Below are 27,406 nucleotides of genomic sequence, written 5' to 3'. Positions count from 1 at the left end.
TTTGCCTGTGGAGAAGGCAGCACGTCCTGCCCAGGGACGCTGGCCCTCGGCAGCACCTGCAGCTCCCAGCTGCTGCCCCCGGAGCAGCTGCCCAGCACAGGTACCGACCGAGCACAGCAGAGCTGCTCCAAGGGCCACGCCAAGTCTCTGAGTGCTTCTGAGGGGCTTCGCTCCACAGATTTTCCCTTCTGGCTTTACAAGATCTGAGGGGTTTTTATTATTTTTTTTTTTACCTGCTCCTGTCTTGAGCAACTGGTTGTTGTTGCAGAGGTCACAGAGGACTGGTGGAGGCTCCCGACTCTGGCATTGGGAAATATGACAGCAGAAGTGAATGCTCCTTAGCATAAGGGATTTACCGAAGAAGAAAGACAAAATGCCTTTCAAAGGGCTTGGTTCACTGAAAGAAAGATTTTTTAACCCAGGAAAGGAAGACGTGAAGAACACCATTAGTGACTCGCTGGGGAATCTGAGAAGGTAAAACCCAACAGAAAATTCCCTGACAGGTCCATTGATTCAATTTATTAAGAAAAATGCAGTATGGAAAAAAAAAATGTATAAACAAAAAATAGAACATAGAGTTGCAAAATGAATATCCGAGTACAGAGAGTGAGATAGCTTGCTGTAAGACAGAAGATGTAAAAGGAGCAGTTACAACAGCATATGGGTGTAGATCATAGAATACTTATATTAAACAAAAAAAAAAGATGAAAATAAATTATGAAATAATGTTCTAACATTAAAAAGAGCTTGAAAATATGTTTAATTAAAAAAACTTTTAAATAATTAAATATGACTAATTTTGTGGCTTAGCTTGCATGAGAAAAAGCAGTAATTCAATGGGATATAATGGGAATTAACACTCTCAATAAAGCCACTCTTGAAATTAGACTTAATGTTCCTAAATTACAGGTTTGGACTTTTTTAAAACTTGTTCCAAATCAGTAAGAGAAAATGTATTGAATAGAAATGTTTATGTGTGAGTTTACTGACACTAGAAAATTAGAGGGAGAATATGGAGAAGCAGCTGTTTGCTAGCAAAAGCAGAAAAAAAGATTAAAGATTTTCATCTTAACCTGATGGTTCTATGAACCAAGAAATGGAGGATTTTTATTTTTAGTGAAATGAAAATCTGATCTAACAAATGACCAGTTTCATAAAGGGAAATATATTTCTCATTTAAATAGAAGATTTTTTCTGTGAGTAATGGCTACTGAAAACACTTATTTGTGTAATCAGTAGATGAGAGCCAGAGGAGTTAGTGGCATTTCTTCCATGCTTGATGCAGTGTTTTAAATCTTTGTGTGGATCAGGCCAACATTTTAACTGAAGGTGTTTCTAGTGACTAAATTGTATTTGCTTTCATATCCACCCCTTTGCCTTCTATTGGGAATGTTATTTTGAGTCAAGAAATAGTTCTTGGTATATCAAAACAAGCCTTTGATCACAAGAAAATGTGTAAGAATTTATATATGTCATACTGCAGTTATTCTATTTCTTTATCATGTGAACAAAGTATCTGTGCTCTACGCAGTTTCTATTTAACTTTTTAAAATTTACAATATTACAGAGGAAACCTGATGTTTTGCTTTTTTTACTTTTACAATACTCTACAGTAATTCCAGGAAATCTGTTTATTTTTTAGAACATTTATTCAAGTAATTTATTCAATGATAAATTCTCTTTGCTGTGGGCTCTGCTGGCCAGTTTGACCAAACACCCGTAAGATTTGTATCTAGTGAATACGTGATGTGGCAGTACACCTGGCTCACTTTAGGTTATCCAGATTGCTCTTCTCTTGTAGCTGTGTGTTAAGGAGGTCATGCTGGTTCCTACACAGTTGATAATACAGGCAGCCAACTTCAGCAACACTGCTCCTGAATCAAATGAAGCCAAATATCACTTGAGATACAAGAAAGTTTGCTGAACTTAATTATTTTCTGTTTTAAACATAAACAGAACCTTCCTTAGATGTACCGATCAGCAGAGGAAATAATACAAACTCTAAAGCCTTTTTACTGTGTCTGCAGTGAGATCTAAGTAAGAATTGCTTCATCTTGAGCAGTCTTGTAGGAAATATGCAGTCATATTTGAAAGTTTCCATAAATGAAAGAAACATGCATGCTTTTAATATAAACTTCATTCTCTACAGTTTAGTCTACAAATGGAGCATACACTTGTATGGTGGTACATATACCTATATACCAGCTGCAACCTTGACTTTGCTCTTCATCCAATCCAACTGTCTTTAATGTGGGGAAAACCAGCAAAGAATTTGGTTTCTCTTCTAGCATTCATCGTAATTTGTTGAATTATTAAAATACACATCCTTGATTAGACCTCTAAGTGTGGTTTCATTGACTGTGGTGTGTTGATGCCAAAACTGGCAAAGTAGGTAGAAAAATATGTTTTAGCTTTGGTAAATATGACTTGTCTATGCCTTCCTGCCACATTTCCTCTGTCTTGCACAAGCAGCATAAAGCAACTTACGGCCTCCTCACAGGTGTGCTTATTTGATGGGTGCTGCAAAATGAGAGTCTGCTCACAGGAGGTGACTTCAGGGTGTTGGGGTCCTGGAAGGGAGGCAGGGAGGACTGAACTGAGAGACCCGGGAGCCATCCTTTCTTTAGGCTGTTGGCAGCTGTGTAATTTGTAAGATCTTAGAAGATGTTTTAGAAAATGTCAAAAATGCTTTGTATAAAAGTTTTTTTTAATGCAAAAGTGTTGGGGGTTTTTTTTGTTGTTTTTTTGGTGTTTTTTTTTTTTTGTTTTTGTTTTTGTTTTTTTTTTTTTTTGATTAATTTTACACAGTGGGGCAGTAAAAAAAAAAAAAAAAATTAGAGAATTCAAGGCTTGGGTGAATGAATATCAGAGTTGTGGCTCTGTCATCCTTACGTTTCTCAGAAAAGAAAGATTTCATGCAGATCTTCTTGACAGACACAAACACTTTGGTCCTTCTGTGAACTTACTGCAGTCAAGGAAAAAGTCAGAAACTGAAGGAAGATCTTAGGCTCTTATTCTAAGAATTTCAGGAGTCCTGGACCAGCTAATGGCAAGCGTGGGCTTCCTGATGAAGTGGGAAATGTCTAAGTGGGTTTACAGCCAAGTATTGTCTCTTTTAATGTAAAATAACATAAGTTCCATGCCACTTGGCTGCTATATGAAGTGCAGCCCTGATAGGTGTAGTTCTGGCTGCTGTAGATGTCTCTTGGTGAATTAGCCTAAATTGCCGAAAACTGCATCTTGAAACTGGATTAAAGACACTTGCATTGGACAGGGCTCCTCTGACTGTGCTGGATCACAGAGACTTACTCGTCTCAGATTTTCCCTTTGCACACAGGCAGGGAGAGCTTAATGCCTCCCAGACCACGCAGTGCTGTGAACGCAGCGTAGGGTGTCCAGACCCAGCTGATATATGAGTTGTGCCTTTGTAGCAGTGTTAGTGCAAGGGCACAGTGCACTCGTGCAGCGCTGCACCGCAGCACTCTGGGAGCAAACAAGGCTCCAGCACTCCATGACTGGGCTGAGGAGAGACTGCCCTGAAGCCCAAGAGTGCAGCACCTGGAACATGCAGTCCCTTGGTGTCTGAAACTTGTTGTGGGTTTCATGGAAATACCATGCAGAAACCAGCAAGAGAGATCCCATGCCGAGTAACTCAAGAGAGTTTGGATATTTGTGCTGGGATTTGGTACCAATGCATCAAATACAGGATTTATTATAGAAAATTATCACCTGGACAAATCCCTGAAGAATTAATAGGAACTTAGGAGAATTTATCTGCTTTTGGATTAATTATATGTTTTATAATTACTGTATGGGTTTCTGAAGTTATGTAGGGATCATTGTAGTTACTGGATTTGTAGGTGTGAGCTTTGAACATTGTGTATGATTGTGCTCCAGCTGCCTGTGAAAGGCTGCCACATCTGGTGAAATCTGTGTTAAAACACAACAAATATTAACATTTGCCTCTTACTGTAGAATCAATGAGGTTTTTTATAAAATAAAATTAAATTCTAGTACCTCTAATTTATCATTTAAAGAAAAAAAAAATCCCTCTGCTAAAACCCCCTTAAATACAGAGTGCTGAATGTATATGTGCTCTATATATTTATTTATTATTGATAGGGTTTTTTAAAATTTCTTTGATTCTCTCGATATTCTGTATATGCCAGAGTAGGCATTGAATAAAAAAGAAATTTTACACAAAGCTATTATGACATTTAGAAACATAATATGGATGCAGATTCAAATAACTTCTTCTTCTTTGCCAAGTGTTGTACGTTTGCTGAAAAAAGGAAAACCAAATCTAATGAGTGAACATTTCCTGTGCAGGAAAGTGCATGCCTGCATCTCCTGCATGAGGCTGATAATTACAGGCAAGCACTGGCCTTGAAGCAGTTTTCTTCTAAGTCATTGGTCTACAACTAGTAAAAATTTTCATTGACACTACGAAAATGCATAAATCAATTGGAAGATAAAATTCTCATCATTTCATGGAGTTTCCATATCTTCATTATGTACCTGTTCAATACAATAAACCAAGAAAACAGTGCAGACACTGGCTTTGTGAATGTCTGCACAGCTGTAATACTTATGTGTTTGGACTGCTGCTGAAAAATAGTTTTCTCCAAGACAAACCTGGTACAGAGGCATTGAAATTAATCTCTGGGGGTAGGAAATAAACTGAGTGGATTTGGGGTGATGGATCAGTCCTCAACATGTTTCTTTTACTTAGTCAAGAACAAGAGCAGAATAATTAATTTCTCTGCAGAGACAGTATTGGTCCATAATTCTAGTCCTAGATCACCACTTTTATCACTGAATTTGGAGCAGAAGGATGCCTATCTGAATTGACAGTCAGCTGAAAACATCCAGATGTTTTGTCTTTGTATGAAGTGTCTAATCTTTGCCAGCTGCCCAAAATAATTCACCCACTAAAGTCTAATGTCTCTCTTACAAACAGAGCCTGGTAAAGATACAAATATTTGGAAAACAGTTAACTGATTTAATTCCATCAATATCTTATATTCTGTTAGAGGAAGACGAATGATTTCTTTTGGCTTGGTAAGAACACTTTGGAGATGACAACAGTTCTAAAAAATAATTATTCAATTGTTTTTTCACTTCCTGAGGTCTTTACTTCTGGTGTCTCATTCTCTTTACACCTACCTCTATTAACACAAAGAGCATGGAATATGTGGTGTCTTCTTTATAAAGTGCCTGACGGAATTAGTCTCTGTACTCCCATTTCACTAACAAATGCTGTTTCCCTGCAGGTGAATCATAAGATCTCAATCACCCCCAATAACACCACAGTAAGATCACACTTTCTGTGTTACCTTGCTTGAATGGAAAGTCTTTGCTCCAGTTTGACAATGAGCTAAGGATTTAACTGTGCCATGAACACTGGTTTGAGAAAGGGATTACATAAAATAACGCCAGGAGTTCCCTTCTGGCCCAAAACACCGTGATTCTAGTGTTTCTTGAAAACATGAGCTGTAGCATGCTTATATTCTTTTTGCTAAGACTATGGCTGAAATAGGTTTATATTGTGATGTAAAAAGGAATAATATAGTAAATGACGCTCCAGTTAGCTCTAGAGCTTAAAAATGAGGAAATTTTTAAGTGGAACTTTATATTGGAAAGATATATTTAAGTGCACAAGAAGCCATACTTAGCACCTATATCTGCAAACTGTCTAGTGTAGAGTACTATCTGTTAGATTATGGGTAGTACATTAGACTTACAGGAGCTGAGGAAAGCTGTGACTAAACCAACAGCGTCCCAAAAAACCCCAGCCTAATCAGATGTAGCTCATCCATGTATGCTCTGTCAGCATTTGTTTATGGTTGATTTTCATATTGAAATCTGAGTTTTCAAATACATTTCAAATACATACATTAGATTTCAAATACACTCAGCCAGATGTGTGAAAGAAGGAAATAAATTATTCCTTATCAGAAGAGAGTGAATGAAATAATTTCATCATTTTACATGACAAGCTGGGCTTCCTTTAGATTAATTTACTGTTAATTTACTATTTTCACAGTACTCCATGGTAGGCACAAAAAGATCTGGATATTGAGTTCAGTGCTTCAGAGTAATGCCAGAGTTTAAAGGCTGCTGATCAAGGCCTCTCTTAGTAAAGGCTTAACCTTAAGCTTATGGTTAGTGTTCAGTGGGTTAGTCACGTATTCACAGCTAGCCATGTCCTTAAATGTTTCATCATGTCAGAAAAACCATAATCTGCATTTTAAAATGGGCTTGGAAAGGTAATGTTAGAAAAGGATTTATCTAGGTCTGGTCTGGTGGGTGTGTCTAGTTCTTTCTTACCTCACCTTTCTTACCACAGACTTTGCCTGGTCCTGCAGCCCAATGCTAATAGCCCTAATCAGATTGAGAGACCAAATTAAATTTTAATTGCACTATCATGCAATTCCAGATTGCATGGAAGTGTCATTTTGTTTAATATGAATATCTCAGCCAGATTGCCTGTAGGAGAAGGAAGGGCTGGATATGCAAAGCCTGAGCAGCTGCACTCCTGCGTTAGTTGGTAGCTGATGGCAACCCCTCACAGGCTGATATGACTGGGTGCCATTTGCTCCCATTCAGGCCCCATCCCTGGCACTTCCCCTCCCAGTTCTTCCCAGCTGCAGTTGCCACACCAGATTTGATCCTAGGCAAAGCCCTTTCAGCCTCCACTGCTGAGGAATGGGAAATCCACTCCCCAGAAAGCCCGTCTGCCTTCAGATCTCATTTCATAGCAAATATTTTACACAAAGGGCAACACGTTCCACAATAGGATTTGCAGGGGCTCACTTTGGAGCAAACAAAGTCCTTGTAGTGGCAGGATATTTCAGAGAAGAGGGAACTTGTGACTTCAAATGTCTCCAGGCAGAGAAAGTCTGGGCTTGTCTCTTTTGCATCTTTAATAGGGGATCTGATGCCAGAGACATTTCTCTCCTGCTGTACAGCCCTGATTTTTGTCTCACAGGAGAAAACAAATTCCAGGGAGTTTGGGGCTGAGTGAAACCACGCTTTGTGTTGTATTTTCCCTTTTTCTTGAAACCTACTGGCAGCTCTGCTTAGTAGATCTAGTTAGAAATTATGGTTAATTTAATCATATGTACATTTTCCTAAGAATAGATGTAATTTATCACAACAGACCTCCAGTTAGATCTCATAGTTATGTTCATGAATAGCCTGTGAACATTTTTGCAGCCAGCTGTCTGGCTAGATGGCTCAGATGCGCAAACTTCAGAAGTCAGTCAGGAAAAAGTGTTCTCTCTGCTAACCTTTCACAGCCTGTCCAGCATTAACTCGCCTCACTACCAGGAGACAAACACCTCACAACAGGAGTTAACAGGCTACCGGAGCGTGGAATTGTCCATCCACGTTTCAGCAAATTTTACTGAGACAACAGGGCACCTCCATTTTTTCTTTCTTCATCTGTTTAGGAAGATTGATGGCACCAATGTGGAGGAGGAGGATCCCCTTGAGCTGACGGCGGAGGGGCGGCCCGTGCCGGCCAGCAGCCAGCAGCCGGCGCGGTGTGAGTGCTACTGCTGTGGCCTGCCCAAGCGCTACATCATCGCCATCATGAGCGGCCTGGGCTTCTGCATCTCCTTCGGCATCAGGTGCAACCTGGGCGTGGCCATCGTGGAGATGGTCAACAACAGCACTGTCTATGTCGATGGAAAGCCAGAGCTGCAGGTGAGAAAACATCTTCCTTTCACTCCTCTGAGCAGATCCCATTGCAAGATCACCCAAATGCCACATAGCAATGCCCTGTGTGTACACAGATTTAAAGAACAGGAGGAAGACATGTCAGTCTTGATGCACATAGATGTGCAGGCACTTAATTCCTATTTATGTGATGAAGGGATATTAAAAATCTTCAAGATCTGAGTATTTGCAATGTCAGAAAGAGGACATAAGTATCAGAAACAGGAACTGAATTAGTTTGCATGTCTCCCAGGTCCCTGTCAGCTGTAGACAGATTTTGCTGTGGTGGTAGAAGGTTTTGCTTTTTACTCTCTGTCAGGGAAATGTGCTCTGATGCTGCTGCAGAAGGAATTATCAATTATTTTATGTAGGGCTGCAGCCACTACATTAATATCAGTGAATAGTTTTAAAAATTTTGAAGCCGTCACTGACAATAAGGCAACAGGTTTTTGACGACGTGGATTGTTGTCTGGAGCTATTAAGAGCTAGGTGCCAAATTAATTTCAAATTAAATCAGAGGATGGTATGTGCCTCACAGCAGAGCCTCACAGCTTTAGCAATGCACCCCAGCAGGTTCAATCCATATTTTAGCGTTGCCCATCCTCCCTCGGTATTTGGCTATGTCAAGTGTCCCTTTATGGATTTCATGAACTTGAGTCTCTCCATTTGCCCTACTTGTTGACTTATTTTTGTGGATATCTTTTGAATGTTTTTGTCCTAACAAATTCACAGGAATCTTGACTTGAATGAAATACTGTGCAAATATTCATCAGCATTTCTCCTAGATGTTTTAACTTTTGGTAAAGAAGAGTGCAGAAAATGTCCATCATAAATTTCCAGTGTTAAAAGTATGCCCATCTCCATGACTCATGATCTTAGGAGCCATGCTTAGATTTCCTTCTGAAGTTGTATTTATTCAGTCTAGTCCCTGTTCCCCATGGTCCTGCTGGGACTTCCAGGTTCTGTACTTAAGAAAAAGAAAGTATGTACCTGCATAGGTTGGGAAGCTCAGAAAAGGTAATTTCAGAAAATGGGAGTAAATTCCTTCCACAAATCTAAACTCATAGTGTTTGGGCATGAGCACCCCCTGAATCAGGAGAAACCTTCTTCCATATCTCATGGTGTTTCTGCCTTCAGAAATTGACACTGCCTAGAAACTCAGCTGGAAATTGCTAGTAGGGAATGAGGTGTTTAAACAGAAGTGCATCAGCACAGGAAAGTGGGACACATCAAAATGCATATTGATGAGGAGGGAAACCCTTTAGCCTTCTCTAAATATGTCTGGCTAATTAATGCCATCTTCCTGTAGGTGAAAGAAGAAGCTGTTTTTCAATTAGCTTCTTTGTGAGAAAAAAATCAATGTAGTGGGAAAAACTGCTTTTCTTTTAACATGCAGAAGGTAGTATCAAAAAAAGAGAAGTTAAGGTTTATCACTGTAGTTGCCAATTCTCTGTGGTATTTTTGTGACAGTTTTAATTTTGAATGTAAAAGATATCTGTGCTGCTTCCTCACAGAATTCTTAGCCACCTTTCCCAGACATGCGATTAGCATGAAAACGATAATAAAGCACAATGTTGTGGTTTCTTATTGCTCCAAGAGAGTTCTTCAGAGCTGAGGGCTCATGGAGAAAGAGTTAACATTGGCCTTACAATCATGTTTATACTGATTCAGACCCAGAATGGAGGGCAGAAAGGGCATCCTCTCTTTGCTTTATTTTCTCTATGTTTTGCCCTGGGCATTGACTATCCCTCTTCTGAACAAGGTATGTCAAAAAATGTCATCAGAAAATAGAAAAATCCTTGTTTAGGATGAACCTCAAGAAGACTGAAACCACTTGGTATTCAAGGATGAGGTATGTGGTAAAAACATTTCTCTTGGCTGCAGGCATTTTTGACTAGAAACCACCTATGACCAGCCTATGGCTGTCCTCCTGTGTCCAAATGCAGCCAGCCCTACAACTGGCATCACTTCTCACAGAAGATAAACTAGTCACTGGCTAGTGTTACCTGGTTTTATTTTCAGATTGCTTTGTCTTCAGATGTTCTCCTTGCCCCCAACTCTTTTCTGTTCCCATGCCATTTAATGCTGACAGTAGATGATCAGAGTTTGGCCCTGACACAGAGAACCATGAACAAATCTGACCAGGAAGAAAATCAATTCAAAGGACTTAAGCAACATTGAAAATCTTGGGAAAATTGATATGTTTGTTGAGAGGTATCAGATCCTTCTTAAAACTGAGCAGTCTTGAAAGCAAAGGCTTCAAGTTTAAGGAGCCCAGGGGGAAGCAGTGGCAAGTGGCAAAGTTGAAGGTCCAGCATTAGCTACTTTACGGATGAAACCTTTCCTGCTCCTAAGAGCAAAGCAGTAATCTAACAGGGGAATTGAATACCCTTTTGCCTTAACTGGGGACTGTCAAGCTCAGCAACCCTGAGCAGCCAGTGTAAAGAGGCTTGATTTGGAGCACAGGGTGGCTTCTGTATGACTTCTAAGCAATAGTTACCTTACAATGAGTGTGCTTTATCTTACAGCCTGTGTCCCATTTCCTTTACAGACAGCCCAATTCAACTGGGATCCAGAGACTGTTGGACTCATTCATGGCTCTTTTTTCTGGGGTTACATTGTGACACAAATTCCAGGAGGGTTCATCTCAAACAAACTAGCTGCTAACAGGTAAGAAAACAACAAGCAAATGAATTAAGCTTTTGAGCCTGACAACTGTTTCACACTGTGTGAATGAGAATACTAAAATAGAGAATTGATGTGTTTCAGAAACGCACTTCTGAAGCTGAAAATTCAGTGTTTATGCATGTAATCAATAATTATTTCAGAGGACAAGACTTCCATTATGAGTATATGTCTGATTCCTTCAATTTAACTTGTTCATCTCAAATATTTACAAATTTCTTCTTGAAACAATAATGCTTTCTGGAGAGTTCTAGGAAAATCACACCTATTTCTTCCAACAGTGGTTGAAGCATTTGCCTTTATTAAGTTGCCTTAGTGCTTTTTAGCTCAACTTAAGGCCAATCAGTGGTTTTCCAGCAGTTTTTGGTCTTCCTCCTTTGAAAATTCCCTGTGGACTGAAGCTGGGCATAAAGAAATTACAGAACTATTCATAATTTGAAGTCACAAATCGATCCTCATACACACAAATATCTTGCCATGGCTGGATACAGTATACTGACTGTAATTAAGAGTGCATAGAACTTCTAACAGCCTCCTGATTTCTACTTGGTGAAGTCTGAGAATCTGTACAGATTTTTTTTTTTTTTTTTATGATTACTGTGTTTGTCAGCCAAATTTAATTAGTTGGGTTTTTTAAAAAGTTCAACTGCTTTTGAAAGTGTGAATAAGAAAAGTAGCTAATTTTGTCAATGTTAACTTCGGTTTTGGGCTTTACTTCAAAAGGTCTTCAGAACTTTGAATGTGATCGCAAGAGAGAGGGAGGTTGTCTGAAGACACCTGGTTGTGAATGAGATCATGAGATGTGCATGTTAAGAGTATTTGGGATCTACAGATTAAAATAACAAAAAAGATGGCTAGTACTAACTTCATTCTCTGCAAAAAAAGATATGACTTATCTACAAATAATGTCAGAGTTGGAAAAGATTTTTAAGAACAGTTATATGTTGTACTTTGCCCCAAATCAAAGTACTTTACTTTCTGCATTCTGTGAAGAATTATAGGGATTACAAGATGCCTGGAAGTTCTTCCCACCCATATGCCCTTGTGGAAAATTCTCCAGAACAAAATCATCCCACAGAATTGCCCAGACTGTTCAGTCCCACAGAATTGCCCAGACTGTTCAGTCCCATTCGTTTCTGTCCATAACCAAAAATTACTCAGAGTTTGGTTTGTGCTGCTTCTTCAACACTGTTTGCATCCTCAATTATTCATTTCTCTACCACATAACAGTGCCTACGCAGAATATTTTTCCATCCGCCAAGTAAGCCAAACAAATTTGCTAAGTGTAATTACTTCTCCAGCCTTTCTAGTCTTGCCACCAGCTTTTGTAGCAGAAGAGCTCCAGAACCCCGACATGCACACCGTTAGCTGAATAATTCAGCATATTATTAGTTTAGCTTCTGTTTCCTTAATTTACTTGAAAGCAGTAAAATCAACCATGTTTACACCGTAACTTGATGTGTTCTGTCAGCTGAGTGTTTCCTTAAGTACAGGCTGTGCACAAGCACAGAAAGCTATGCATTTATCCCCGTGAGCGTTTCCAACCCAATCTAATGCTATACTACAACATCACATTATGGATTTGCCCATCATAGCTGGGTTTAGGAGCAGAATTTGCTGAGGAACAAAAAGAGCTCAAGAGCTGAGCTCAAAGGGAATTTCTATCTGCAGTAATAGGATTCATTAAGTTAATGTTTTTCCTTTATTCCTTGTTTACCCAACAAATTTCAGCTCAGGTAGTTTCACCAGTGGTGCCAAGTTTCAGTTTCAGAGGGGTTATTTACTAAGACATAGGGCAGGAAGACAGAGGTCCTGTGGCCAATGAACCTACCAGCCTCAGAAAGAGGAAAAATTTTCTTTTGTTGCAGCTGCACTCTGGAAATAACATTCTATGCTATTACTGACCTTACAGATTTAGACAAAGACTCCTTTGCCACTTGTTTAAACTGTGCAGCCTTGAACATATGTATGGATGACCCACCCAGGCACTTCTCTAATGCACATAATTATCTTTAATATTGTGGGATTCAAATGGATCTCATAATGGCTGAAAATATTGAGTGCTTTATGGGTTTGCACGAAAACTTTCTAGCACTATGTAATTTTCTCGATACATTTATCCAAATTGATGTAGATCTGCATTCCACCAAAAAGTTCATCAACAATTTACTGAGACCATCCCTTTAACTTGTTGCTTATCCTCAAATACACATCTAAATGTGATTTCAGCATTGTTTGACGGATGCATGAAACATGAGGCATCTCTTGATATCAATTTCCAGTAAGAGCACCCTGCTGGGCAGAGGAGTCTGGCTGAAGAAGTCTGTTTTGATCCAAAAGTGGCAGCCGCCCAAGGATTGTGGTAGGCAGGACAGAATATGTAAATTAATTGAAAAAAAATGTAATATTTCTTGTCAAAGTGGAGACCTACTTCTTTGGGATAAATGGCAGTGAATTCATGAAAAGATGCTGCCTCTGTGGAAACAATACTCAACCCTTTGAACAGCAGCAGAAGAGTGGTTCTAACTCAGTACAAATGATGTATTTACAACCTAGGCATATTAAGAGTCAGCATTAAAAGAAATAGTAGAGTTTGGAAATTCAGTCTTTAGAGATAGCTCTTTGGATAATTAAACATGTTCTCTTTGTTACAGTTTCTTCTTACACGTGGATATTAATTCACATAGTTTGCTGTAGTTTCCTGAGTCAATAGGGTTATGATAACAGACCTGATATTTCTATTAGTGGTAAGAAAGCAAAAGTCTTTTCTTCAGGATCACAACAGAGAGATAAGTAGTACCTATTTCTTAGTTAAATGTTTACTTGACTTTTAAAGCAGTCTCCTAAATGTCAAGATATGACTGTGGGCTTTGTATTCCAATTCATATTTCCAGACTGTTTTCTATATAAATCAGTTCCTTTGTCACTCTTCTCTGCTAGCCTACTCATCTTCTTTGCTTTTGTGCTCATCTGTTTAGTGCTTTCTTGTTACTCAGATAATGAGCTGTCTAGGCATGGGCTGTTGCTTTTGTCAATAGGTATAGAGAACTTAGCTAAAAGAGTGTTTTTCTCTGACTGTAAATTTTTCATGATATAACACAGCAATTAATCCTACTGTGAATAAGACCAGACACAAAAATGAAGTAACATATATTTCCTGTGAACAAGTTTTCAGAGACTGAAATGCAAACAATTTAAATACTTATTTAAAAAATAATAATTGTAACAAAATATTTTAAAATAAGTTTATAAATATTTTGAAGTGGAACATGAAAGCACTTCTGAAGAATAGATAATAATTGTATTCCCTTTCATGCTACTTTTCTCCATAGGGTATTTGGGGCAGCTATTTTTCTAACATCTACACTGAACATGATCATCCCTTCAGCAGCAAGAGTGCATTATGGCTGTGTGATGTTTGTAAGGATTCTTCAAGGTTTGGTGGAGGTAGGAGCACACACCATTTTGGTCCTTTCAAACAGTTTGATTTTGAGATTTGATTCTAGAAGTTGTAAGATCTCTTTCGATCAGGGCTTCTGATCAATATACAGTTTTACTTGCTACTCATTTTGAGATGATAATTCTTTAATATATACTGATTTATATTTCTAATATTACTTAAAATAAAGATATATATATATTTCTGGTGCTGCAGTTTGAGTTACTTTCATTTTCTTGTGCCATCAGCTGCATATACTAAACAGTTTTTTTACTTCAGAACATATTACTATTCAAGTAATAGGTAATTCAGATGAGTTTGACATCTTCATATTAAAACAATTGAGATCTTCCAGATTTACCTAACCTTTCCTATATCATTCTATGGTGACAAGCAGCTAGGCAGTAGGGATAGTATCAGCAACTACTTCAAGTGGAATTCAGTGAAAGCAAATCATGTGATGTGTGAAATGTCTGCCAGGGTGTCACGTACCCAGCCTGCCACGGGATGTGGAGTAAGTGGGCCCCACCACTGGAGAGAAGCAGGTTGGCTACTACTTCATTCTGTGGTGAGTTGATGGGCTTATCTGGTTTATGTAAACACATATCCCTATTAGATTTATTTTATTAATTTTATTATTTGAAGGAGATGCACAAACCCTCTGCCCTTTGCTACAATCAGCTTGTACCCTAAGCTTAGGAACTTGTGAGTCCTTTTTTGTCATCATTTTATCATTTAAAACCAACATTCAGAATGGCTCTCATAATAAACTAAAATGGGTCTAGAGGTTCACATGAGAGAAATTATATATTTTTTTTTTCATTTACTTCATCTTAGGAATTCCAATTATACATACTCAATGGATGCTCCTAAACAAGCACGCACTTAAAAATTTTCTGAAAAATACTTCAGTACTTTAGGTTGACTGCTCAATATACTGCAGCAGAAGTGATGTAAATTCTTGCCAGGAGCTGTTCTGCTTCATTCTGTTTTGAGTTATGATCAGACATGTACTTTGCTCTCTTCTCTGTGTCCCTTTCCAATGCTGACAGCTGAAGACGAATGTCTGGAGGAGAAAAAGTTCAGTAAAAATGTAAAAATCATAGGGAAAAAAAATCTGTCCATCAGCAGTAGAGTTGTATGGGTGGGGAAAATACAGCGCTAAAAAGCAAGATAAAGGATAAAAGGAGGACTGAAGCAAGTGGGAAAATGTCCCATGTGTCACTTGTCTTTCACGGAGCTACCCGGCTCAGTTTTTGCCCAGGCTAGCCCAAGACAAGCAGCAGACAAAAGAGCTCCTTTGGGTCCTAAAAACTCGGGAGGCTGCCGAGAACTTTTCCCTTAGCACGAGAGAGCAATACCCCGTTGGGGAGTCAGGGCTTGATCTGGGGGTGAAACCAAGGCTTTTATTCAGTCTTTGTTCTGTGGTCCTTCCCAGACCTTCGCCCTCTCTGGCTGCCTGAATCAAGTCCACTGCCCAGCCGTGTGGTTTGGGCTTATATGCAGAGGGGGGGCTAAAGGAGGGGACAAACCAACACCCAGTGAAGGATAAGGTGGGAGTGGAACAGGGTTGGAGGGACATTCAAAGAAACCAATGGGAACATAAAGGGAGGAACCTCCTCGGCTCTTGCCCTATCATTCGCTGTCCTCACCCGAACCCTCCAGAAGCTGGGTGGAACAGCTGAATGACAGACAGGACCCATAGGAGGGGACTGGGAGGAGTGTGGGAGGATGGGCGGGGAAAAGGGCAGGGACAAACCTCGGGATATAACATTTTCCAGAAGAACAGAGGAGTACGGAACAAACCAGTATAAAACCCAATATAAAAATGAAATACAATATTAAACCAAATAACACACAGCAACACCCATGTTTGTATATTTTGGGTATTTTATTTTTACTAGAGGTGGCTTCATGTTTTAATTATTTAGTTGTGAAAACAACTTTCTTCAGAAGAAAAGATCCAAAGAAAAGCCTTTCCACCCTCAGTGTTCCCTCCTTGAAATTCCTAGTGCGAGATCTCCTGACAAAGATCCATCCTTCAGCTTGACACCTGTTTTAGTGGCTACAAATCACTGACCCCTGTACTTGAAAGGTGCATAGGAGCAATGGAAAAATTAGGAAAATACAGGTTAAGCAGGTTCCTGGTTCTTCTATCTACATTCTGGCCTAGAGCTCTTCTGTAGACAAGCTGTAGGAAAAATTAATTGCATGAAGATGAGGGAGAAGAACCATTGTGAACCATTGCAGAGAAGCATTTGCTAAAGAGTATAGCATTAACGAATGTTTATTAACAAAACATGTACTTCTCTCAAAACCACAATTCTCTCATTTCCTAGAATAATTCTGAGCAACACTTTTCACATGTAAATTCATTGGCACTGTCTTGCACTGATACGTGTTGCCTAGATTGCACTTAAATACTCATCTCTTTCCAGATGACACTTAGAAATATATTTCACCACTATTATGTATTTCCCAATCAGAAACCTTGGCACAGACCACATTTTTATCCTCTTTTTTCTCCCTGTCAACATTGCTCATTTATTGCAGCTGTTTGTTTATGCTGTTGACATGAATTAAACAGGGTTACACAGACTCAGCGATGGTTTGAACACCCTCTCTGCTACCAGTGCTTGTGTGGTCATGGGTCTAGGGCCATGACAAGAGCCTCCCAACATATCTGCAGTCATCAGAATTCCTCCATGAAGCTTATGAAACTTGGTCCATTATCTTCTCCAAAACTCACCTTGTACACCACAGTGCCAGGTGGGATTTCCCACTCAAGTGCACACATATAGTTTCTGTAGTTGTTTGCCATCAGTCTTGGATTTGCAAATCCTATTTCCCTACAGGGCCCAACTCTGCAAAATGATACTGATGACCCAAGAGGGGTCAGAGCTTCCTGTCACCCCAGTCAAAATTTTGTAGCTTCCATTCCATTCTCCGTGTTCATAAAAAATCAAACACATTCCTCCACTTCTGCTCTCATGAGCACCTGTCTGCATCATCTGCTCTGAAAGCTGGGCACACCTACCACAGCTGACATGTTCTACTAATCTGTTTTCTCTTCAGGGTCTTACGCAGGTGCGGTGGTGGCCATGCCACTGGCAGGTGTGCTGGTACAGTATATAGGATGGTCATCAGTCTTTTATATTTATGGTGAGTTGCCTAACATGAAGGACATCTGCCACTAGATCGGTACAGCCAGTTGTTTACTAAAACGTCTAACAAGGATGAATCAAAGTTGTTTTGATGAATGAAGAGGTTGCGAATGGGTGCTCCAATTTATTCCCTACTTATTGCAGATTCTGAGAGCTTTCATTTCATAATCATCTCTTACAAAAGGTTGTAAAATTGTTATGACCCCATGCTCCTCATCTTTAATAAAGCAACACCGCCTTTACAAAGTGCTCCCATGGGTATAGTCTTGTGGCTGGTCTGTGGTGCTTCATTCTTCCCCTCACAGTGTATGGCAGACGTGGCTCCAACCAGTCTTGTACATCAGCAGCCCAGCTGAGGTGGGTTTTCTCTGTCTTCCCTGGAGATACAGAGCACACCACAAGATTTGCCATTGCCATCTTTTGGTGAAGTACCTTCATGCAGATTGCAATCACATTACAACCTGTCTGCTTTCCTCCTGCCTTTTCTTTACCCCATGCATAACGTGATAAAAGTGACAAAATGCTCAAATGCTTTGCAAGTAGGCATACAATAAACACAGTTAGTTGCCATATTTTCTGGGCATAATTTCTATGCAGATTTTGTTTAACTGGCACTCGAAAAAAGCTTCAAGGCTTACAGATATTAAGTGTAGCTTTATCGGCTTTGAAAGCCAAGTTGCTTTTCCTGCCTCTTCAGGAATGTTCGGGATTATTTGGTACGCGTTTTGGCTGCTTCATGCCTATGAGAGCCCTGCTGTGCATCCAACAATAACCAGTGAAGAAAGGATATATATAGAAACAAGTATAGGAGAAGGAGCCAGCCTAGCTAATGCAAGTGTAAGTAAAAAAAGGCTTTCCTTGTCATTTGTGAGCACTTCGCAGAAGATGAGCATATGACTGGATGGATACTGTTAGCTGGATAAGAGAAGCAGAACCAGGGGCTTTTCCTTTCAAGAGAATTTCAGAATCAGGCTCTTGCAGCTGGACTGGATGAGTACAGAAAAACACATAATGCTGTTTAAGCCCTTGGCTTACGGATCTTCTCTGATCTAGGGAGGGAAGGGATAGGTTGTGGGGGGGAATGACACATTCTGGTCTCCTGCTCTTGAGTAACTGTCATGCTTGTTCTAAAAAATATTCATGGATTTAGCTAAATAGGAATATGACTGCAGATGTCAAATTATCCAGCTGCCTTTTTAACTGCTATTAAGGATGATTGCAAATAGTTTAAGGAGTGAGTGTCTGCCGTTCTCACTCTCACAGCAGCTCAGGTCCTTGAAGACTTTGCATCCTCTCCTGGAAGATACTGGAAACCTTGAGTTAAAACCTATTTTCCCATCAAACTTCCTTCCATTCCCTTAGACAACTTTTTTTTTTTTTTTTTTTTTTTTTTTTTTTTTTTTTTTTTTTTTTTTTTTTGCCAGTAGTGAAAAACAAAGGTGTTTCTTGATAAACTGTTCATTCTTAGCTTTCCGTTTTGAACATTTTAGAAAAAAGTAACTCCAGTTCTTTCCTCTACATGTTTTGGGTAACAGCCTTGCTAGGAGTGTAAAATACCAGGCTGTCTTTTTGAGCGTGCCTCTGAAATTTGGCTGATCGGGTCTCGGATGGAGACACACACACTTGTTCCAGGTCATGGATTTTCCTTGCAGTATGGTGATTTTACTGCAGAGAATACTGGTATCAACTTCATGGGTGCATGTATAACCACAGGTATATGGTGGCCTATAGAACACAATGAACTCTTTTTTTTTTTTTTTTTTTTTTTTTTTTTTTTTTTTTTTTTTTTTAAATAATGAGAATATCAATGTGTATGGCCATAGCTACAGAATTCAGCTTCTGACTGGAATTCTATTAAAAATCAGTAGGTCTCTGAAGTATGTTTCCAGCTATATGGAATATTGGGACATAATACTAATTGAAAATGCCAAAAAGCAAGTTACAGAAATTAAATTCTGTGCCACAGGCCTTTTTTTTCTTTTTTTTTCTGAATTAAATTAATTAGGTTGAAGCAGGTAGCTGCTTGTTGCTGCGCTACTGCATGTGTCTTAGCTTGGACAACCCTTTTTTCCCACTCCTTTCAATAGAATGTCTCAAACTGCATCATGCCAAAAAGTGGGGAATGTCACAAGGTTTTCTCTAGTTTTCTTTGGCTCTTTTAGTGATCCTATTATCACAATAGAAGGATTCCAGAAGACCTCATGTAATTTCAGTAAGTACGGCAATAGTGGTGCAGTATCCACCTTAAAAATTCTAACTGTTCTAAAAATATTTCTCTACGTCTTTTTTGCCAGTAATTCAAGAGATATATTTCACTTGCATTTTAAGTGATCTGCAGTGTAAGGTGTATGCAATGTATCTAGTAGGCTTGATAATAAAAGATACTGGTTCTTTATTTTGCCTCTGTCTACCCAATTTTGTGGGTTTTTTTCCCCTAGAAATTTAGTACTCCCTGGAAGAGATTTTTCACTTCAATGCCAGTTTACGCAATCATTGTGGCAAACTTCTGCAGAAGCTGGACCTTCTATTTGCTCCTTATAAGCCAGCCTGCTTACTTTGAAGAAGTCTTTGGATTTGCAATAAGCAAGGTAAATGTTTGAGAGCAAGCAGTGACCTAAGAGATGCAGCAGGGGAAGTTCAGGTTGAGCATCAGGAAGAATTTCTTCACTGAAAGGGTGGTTAAATACTGGAATAGTCTAGCCAGAGAGGAGGTGAACCTCATACCTGGAGATATTCAAGAAATAACTGGACATGACACTTAGTGCTATGGTTTAGTTGTTTGAGGAGAACCATATAGACATGGAATCATTACAGTAGATTATTCCCAGTATTTGGGATGACATACTTCTGCTGATGTGATAGAAATAAAAGTATGGTAGCATCAAATTATTAGAAAAATGAAAGAATGGGGAAGTTATTTTGGGAAATAGTTGATTAAAAGCCCCCACATATCATGAAAAAACATTAAGCAAGTAAATAGAAATGCACATTGTGTTTAGTGTTCACTCTTTAGCATTTAACCAGGTAATTTTTATCCTCTTCTTGATTTTTGTGATTTTTCATTAGCAATGAAGATGAAATTCTTTACAGATTTATATTCTGCACCACTACCATTTCCTTAAAATCAGAATTGTTACACTCCCTCTTCGGAGCATGAATGAGGGATACAGAATAATTGTTTCAGAAAAGTTTTTAAAACTCTTTCATTTAGCATACATACTTGCTATGTGGTAATTATTTCTCAAGCAAGTCTAAGGCTGATAACAAGGACCATCATTATTTATCTATTCTGGGAGCGCTGTGTACTCAGGTTCTGCAAGAGAAGCAATGGTTGTGGCATGGTAACAATGACACTCTAAATGGGCAAGCATGGAGATGAAGAAGAGGGATATTAAGAAAAATTACATCTGTTTATTTTGAGCTGCTTTTCATTTATGCTAGGGCTGCATCTCTGTGAACCTCACTAATTTAAAACCAGTGTAAAACCGACTGTCAATGTAATAAGACTGCATACCCCAGAAAGTAAGCTCCAACTTCTCACTAAATTACTGCTTCAAATAAAACCTTCTGAAAGATGACATGTTGATCACTAAAACACTGCCTCAGGGGTCATACTGAGTCTGATCCTATTTGGCTTCTTCATTAATGACCTGGATGATGCAGCAGAGAGTACCCTCTGCAGGTTTGCAGATGACACAAAACTAGGAGCAGTGACTGATACACTGCAGCGTGCTGTACAGAGGAACCACGGCAGGCTGGTGAAGCGGGCTTAAGAGGAGCCTGATGGGGCCCAGTAAGAGAGAGTGTAAAGTCCTGCACCTGGGGAGGAACAAGCCCATGCACCAGCACGTGTTGGGATCAGCCCAGCTGGAAAGCAGCTAAGCAGAAAAGGACCTGGGTGTCCAGTTGAACAAATGCCTGGACATTAGTCAGCAGTGTGTCCTTGCAGTAAAAACTAATGGTACCTTGGGCAGCATCATGCAAAGACCACCAGGTGAAAGGAGGTGATCTTTCCCCTCGACACAGCACTGGTGAAGGCACACCTGAAGTACTGTGTCCAGTCTGGGCTCCACAGTACAAGAGAGATGTGGACATACTGGAAAGAGTCCAATGAAGCACCATGAAGGAATGGAAACATTTCTCCTATGAGAAAAGGCTGAGAGAGCTGGGACTGTTTAGCCTGGAGAAGAGAAGGCTCAGCAGAGTTTTATCCATATTTATGAATATCTGAAGGGAGAGTGTAAAGAAGATGAAAACAGGCTCTTTTCAGTAGTGTCCTAGGCACAAACTGAAACATGGGAGGTTCCTTCTGAACATGAGGAAACACTTTTTTGCTATGAGGATGAACAGGTTCCCCAGAATAGTTGTGGAATTTCCATCATTGGGGATACTCAGAAGCTGTCTGGACACATTTCTGGGCAACATTCTCTAGGCAATCCAGCTTGAGCAGAAGGAGGCTCTTTCCAGCCTCAGCCATTCTGGGATTCTGTGAAAATGAAAAGAAGATGAATATCAGTTTGTAGGTTGCAATCTCACAGGAATAAAAATTAATCCATGCTTTTACATATATGATTATTCAATAATTTGTAAAATTATATCATGATGTCAGGTTTTATGCTGTATGATCTTCAGTCCCTATGCAATGTGCAGGTGCTTCCTTCCTTTACACAGGGGCAGGTAACCTTCTTGTTATTCAAGAAGGAAGTCCTTAATAACATGAATAACAAAAATATATAAATGCAGTTGAAAACCAAGATAGAGCACTCCAGTATCAGGACACATTTGACAGGGCTTTGTGATGTCTACAATAGAATTTAATATAAACAGTCTTCTGTGCAACCATGAGTACTAGGGATATTGCATGGCATTTATAAGGTGAGATTCTCACTTTTGCTCTGTTTCTCCTCCTGGGCCACAAGGAGAGGTTTCTTCCCTCACCCAGTTTGGAGCATCTGGTATAATCAGATAAAGTGATGCAGGGGAAAAGAGATGAAGAAACATTATAGTTTTTGTTCTCTTGTCCATAAATCTTGAAGGAGAAATGACAGTTGAGCACTCATTTGTCTAATTGCAGGTTGGCCTTTTGTCAGCAGTTCCTCACATGGTCATGACAATCATTGTGCCCATTGGAGGGCAACTGGCTGATTTCTTACGGAGCAGGAAGATCTTAACCACTACCACTGTAAGGAAGGTCATGAACTGTGGAGGTACTATTGGATTCTGAAAATATGACATTTCAATTGTGCGCTGCAGTCAATGCAAGTATCATAGTTTCGCCCATGTTTAATTGTAACAAGACACAATTTACTTAAGATTGCATTTATAGCTGGTTAATCTGAAGAATTAAGCAGAGAGCTGATGCCTCATGACATAAATCCTCACTCATATAAGCATGCTTTAAAAAATGGAGGAGACAAGAAGCCTAGTTAAATAATGGAACGGGCAATAGCATAGCATGATCAAATAGGCCTCACCCTGCAAGCTTGTACAGACAAAATTAACTCTGTACCATGGTGCTGGAGAGACCCTTTCCCAGTAGATATATTCTTGAAGCAACTGGCCATGTTCCCATTTTCTACTTCCAGCAGAACCCGCTGACCAGATTAGGATGAAAGGTTTAGAGCAGGGGATAAAAAGCGAAGGATGGACAGGATGATTTTAACTCCGCAAAAATAATTTGTTTCCAGTTCAGTTACTGAACTGAAAAATCAGTGACGTGTAGGGTTGATATTGAATTATAGAAGATATTTCAAGCCAGGCAGCCTGTGGAGTAGTTAGTTGCCCACTGCCAATTGCTGTCTTGGATTATAGATGGCACGGGTTCCTAGAAATAGAGATGCCTGCAGCCAGTGATACCACATAACTTGTCTATGCATCTTCAGAAAGGATGATCAAATTCATTGTATTTTCAGGGCCTACTAATAGTGTCATTAAATCAAAACAAAATAGAAGGATTGTGATGTTACATATTAGAAAATGTTAATTTCCAGTAATGGAAGTTCCCTGTGATGCTCAGGGATGTCCTGTTGTGTTGGTAGCACAGTTGTATATAAAACCCTCTTTTGTTCCATTTACCAAGTATATCTTACATGACTACAACCATGAGAAATCAAAGGCAAGTCTTTTTCTCCTTTCCCTATAATGTTTGTGCGTTTGTGAATTTTTCTGGCTTTTGCACAGAGTCACTTTCTCATTGTTTTCCTCTATGTTTCAGTGAATTGACTTTACCAAATGCTTGGGTCATTTATACAGCAGTGAATGAGGAGAAAAAAAGAATATATTCTCAAACAATAAATATACAAATATTTCTGCAAATGCACAAAGCTCCCAAGTGTGTTCAAGAATAGCTAAAAGATACAAAAGAATTTTCTCTCATTTTAAGCTGCTGTTCTGGATAGTGCTTATTAGTATTTTCATGGCAACTAGAAATTTAAATGTAATTAATTCTCATGTGTTTCATTTGAAGGCTTTGGGATGGAAGCAACCTTGCTTTTGGTGGTTGGTTATTCTCACACAAAAGGTGTGGCTATTTCCTTTCTGGTGTTAGCAGTAGGCTTCAGTGGCTTTGCAATTTCAGGTAAGAATTAATCTTATTCTTGCTTTTACTATTCATGATACAAGTGATGTTATTATCCTCATTGTTCTTACTGTCATAATTTCTATTACTTTGTTTGCTCTTAATGTGGTAACTTAAGGGGTATTTGCTATTTTGTCTCATATCTGAACTAATTTACTTTAGTATCTATGAAACAGGTTGCACGCAGGACATGAAGCTTTGAAAAGAACCTGCTCTTTATTGATTCCAGTTTAGTTTACATCAGCTTTCTGCTGTTATTTTTTAACATACTTTTACACTGTCAGTCACCTTTTCATCCTATTTAACCGTATGCTTAAAAGGAAGGAGAGAGAGAATTACTTTGCAGTCAATAATCGCGCAAGGGCTATCAGTTGCAATCCTGTCCCCAACCCTAGCACACAGTTTCTGCTTTCTATGTCAGCCTTCCCTATGTTGCATCCTACAACGAGCCCTTCTCCAAAAGTTGTTTCTAACACTTTCATGGGTCTCACCCACATTTTGTAGTCTCAGGCTGTTTTGTGCCACCATCAGTACCAACACCACTGAAAAAAACCCCCCTTTTGTCATGAAGTTTAAAGATTTTGTTTAAAAGATTGAAGACCATCCAAGAAGACTGCCAAGAGCATGGAACTATTAGACAAAACTGACCAGCAAAATAACTACTGATCTTCAGTTATTTCAGGATTCTGCAGATGGGATGTGGTTTTGCTGCTCAGTTATGAGGTCCTTTCATAGTTGGCCATTTCTATCAAACAACATTTATTACAGGTTTTTCCCAGTAGTCTACTTCTTACCTTATTTAATACCATGCACTTGGAATTGATCATTATTTCTTGTGATCAACCACAGTTAATATGACTAATTTTCATTACCTAAGGAATGATAATTGTCTGAGCTTATATTTAGTACTTGTTTTTATTTCTTAATAAAATATACGCTCAAAAGACACACTACAGTAAGGATAATTATTTTTCCTATTGGTTTATGTTCTATTTTTTTTTTTATCATGTTCTTAAACTGCTACTTAAAGCCCTGAAAGAAATGAATTAAAAGCACTACTACATAAATAAAGAGATAGAAGACATTTCACTAATTTGAGGCATTGATTCCTTAATTAAAAGTATTTGCCAACTTCGCTGTTTCAGTATGAGAAAATGGAAAGTACAGACACTTTAAACAGGGCCAAACTAACCTTTATTTGCTATACAGCAAAATCTTCAGAGGTGTGGTAGGGAGGTTGCTACCCTTTTCAGTCTTCTTCAGCAAGAATGGCTGTAGAAAGCCCTGTTGGCCCGGTAGTGCAGTGCTGTACAGCTGACTGTTTCTCTCATTTTTTGTAGGCTTCAATGTGAATCACTTGGACATAGCTCCTCGTTATGCCAGTATTCTGATGGGGATCTCCAACGGCGTGGGGACGCTGTCGGGAATGGTGTGCCCACTCATTGTTGGTGCAATGACAAAACATAAGGTAACATTTCTCCATGTTTTCTGGGAAAGGGGTTAAGTAATGCAACAAATTTAAGACATTTCAAAGATACCTGGGGATGCCATTCCATCACTGGTGTCTGCAGCTGCTTTTTGTTTGTCTTAAACATGCACTTTTTTAATACCACCTTGGCCTAATTCTCAGCTATTATAACTAAATATCTGTGTAGGCAGATATTATTTAATACCACCCAAGCCTGAGTCTCTGCAATATCTCCGTACAACTGTGCAATGCCTATAGGACTTGGAAAACTCCTCTACAATGCATCCATACCCCCATGGTAGAGTTCCTAAGCAAACATTGATCTACAATAATACTTATGTAGTTGTTAGTGAAATCCCTGCATTTCCAAATCCATAAATATTTCACATACAAGAGAGAAACTTCTCTGTGAGAAACAAACAAACAAACAAACAAACAAACAAACAAACAAACACCCCCCCCCCCAAGTTTTATTATATTTGCTGTAGTTATATAAAAAAATCATCTTTACAATGATTCTCATAAATAGTTCTGTCCTCAGCATCAGGATTCAGTGATCACAGTCATTACTCAATTTGTGGTAATTCATAGCGTAATTCAGAGAGTAATATTTCTTATTACTGAAAACTTAATGAGACCTGCACCATTCTTTCAGACCCGTGAAGAATGGCAGAACGTCTTTCTGATTGCAGCCCTGGTGCATTACACTGGCGTGATATTCTACGCTATCTTTGCTTCTGGGGAGAAGCAGGAATGGGCTGACCCCGAAAACCTCAGTGAAGAGAAATGTGGCATAATTGATCAGGATGAACTGGCTGAAGAAACAGAGATGAACAATGAAACTTTTGTAAGCCCAAAGAAAACGTACGGTGCTACCAGTCAAAATAGTGAAGTACAGAGAAGGGAATGGAGGAAGCAAAAGCAAATAACTCAAGACATGAAGGAACAGACTTCTTACCATTATGAAAATGGAAATTTTCAAGATTTGTCTTAATACTTGAAACTTAAGATTCGTATAGCTTCTCCCATGACTCCTGCCTAGTTGTCCCAAATCAAAAGGTATCCATATTTATTGTCTTACTCATTTATGTAACATCTGGCTATGTGGCTAGATTTGTGAGGTGATAGTTCCCTCCCAAAATTGTGTAAGAAGGCTAACAACAATGGGACTGGGATAAGTGATCCTAAATCTTCTCCCAGCCTGCATGGGTCAGCCAGCATGACCTTGGGAGACCAGCCCCGGCAGGGCTCCTGTCTGATGCAAGCTGTAGAACTGAATGTAGGAGCAAGGAGCTCCCTCATCACCTCATCTGAACAGCAAAAGGACAAGTGATATCAGATGATGGATCAACAGTGATCTGTGTGATCCCTGGGTCTCCTGTGGTGTCACAGTCTGTAGGGAGTGGCCCTCCTTTGCCTTTTTAGGATTCCTGTAGGATGGCATTTGAACTGCTTAATCCATGTTGAACCACAAGCTCATGCTGAAAGATCAGAGCAGAGAGAAAAGCAGATTTATGACAGTGGGCTGTAATTAATTATAGTCACTCAACAAGAGGAAGAGGAACATGTGGCAGAGGTGGCACAAATTGATTGGCAGATATCTTTATATGCACACCCCAGAGAGAATGGATAAGACAATAAAATGGATACTTTTAAAATTTCTCCCCCTCCAAAGAGTTTGTGCTGGCATGAAATAATTTTGAATACAAAATCATTGTTAGTGATGCAATATTATTAATCCTTATGAAAGGAAATCTTAGCCCTGGTTTGATTAAGATTCTCACTCAATTCATTATTGTGAAGTAATTTGAATATATTTTTCTAGCATTATACTGATAGAGTTCCTGATCTCAACAGTCCTCGTTTAGGTGAACAAGCTTACTCACAGGATTAAAGTATTTAGTTCTGGATCTATAACTTTTCAATGCCTCAGTCTTTTTCTTGCTATAGATGAAGCACTGCACCATTTGAGAGTTAACAGGGTACCTATATATAAAAGTAATTATCCTCTGCCATTGATATATATTTGACAGGATGAAGTGGCTTTAGCCTCTTTCTACCATTTTTAGAATCAAACAGTGGAGCATGCTGTATCATCTCAAATGGTTAGCTGCAATTCAGACACTCATTGTGGCATTAATACTCTTTTCACAATGGATAATTTCAGTAAACTGTGATTTAATTTGTCTCTCATTTTAACTACTGCCTCATTAAATTCAAGTGAAAGCTATCTTGTCTAGCCTACTCTGTGCTTTGTGATCTTTCAGTATTATTGTTCTCATGTACCATATGCAGCCACTGTGATGCATACAAGATTTGAACATTTCTCAGATACATTTTGCTATTTTATT

At 39.1% G+C, this 27,406-nt stretch overlaps 1 protein-coding gene across 1 annotated transcript; it reads left to right on the top strand.

The window, feature by feature from the left end:
• Positions 1-27,406, top strand: SLC17A8 (solute carrier family 17 member 8). The gene is made up of 12 exons (XM_040062230.2): positions 1-474; positions 7,455-7,710; positions 10,274-10,392; positions 13,740-13,854; positions 14,327-14,414; positions 16,922-17,008; positions 17,708-17,847; positions 19,449-19,598; positions 22,085-22,217; positions 23,477-23,587; positions 24,928-25,055; positions 25,711-27,406. Exons 1-12 carry the CDS (start codon positions 332-334, stop codon positions 26,047-26,049), a joined length of 1,809 nt encoding a protein of 602 aa, XP_039918164.2. The 5' UTR covers positions 1-331; the 3' UTR covers positions 26,050-27,406.

This window comes from Hirundo rustica, chromosome 4 (genome assembly GCF_015227805.2).
Source record: "Hirundo rustica isolate bHirRus1 chromosome 4, bHirRus1.pri.v3, whole genome shotgun sequence".
In the NCBI taxonomy this organism is placed as follows: domain Eukaryota; kingdom Metazoa; phylum Chordata; class Aves; order Passeriformes; family Hirundinidae; genus Hirundo; species Hirundo rustica.
The sequence above is the reverse complement of the archived record's forward strand: the minus strand, read 5'-3'. Positions and strand labels throughout refer to the sequence as shown.

Coding starts and splice junctions, on each gene's coding strand:
- SLC17A8 (XM_040062230.2), top strand. CDS start 332: ATGCTCCTTAGCATAAGGGATTTACCGAAGAAGAAAGACAAAATGCCT. Junction 14,415..16,921: donor GGCTACTACTTCATTCTGTG/GTGAGTTGATGG, acceptor TTTTCTCTTCAG/GGTCTTACGCAGGTGCGGTG. Junction 17,848..19,448: donor CCAGCCTAGCTAATGCAAGT/GTAAGTAAAAAA, acceptor TTTTTCCCCTAG/AAATTTAGTACTCCCTGGAA.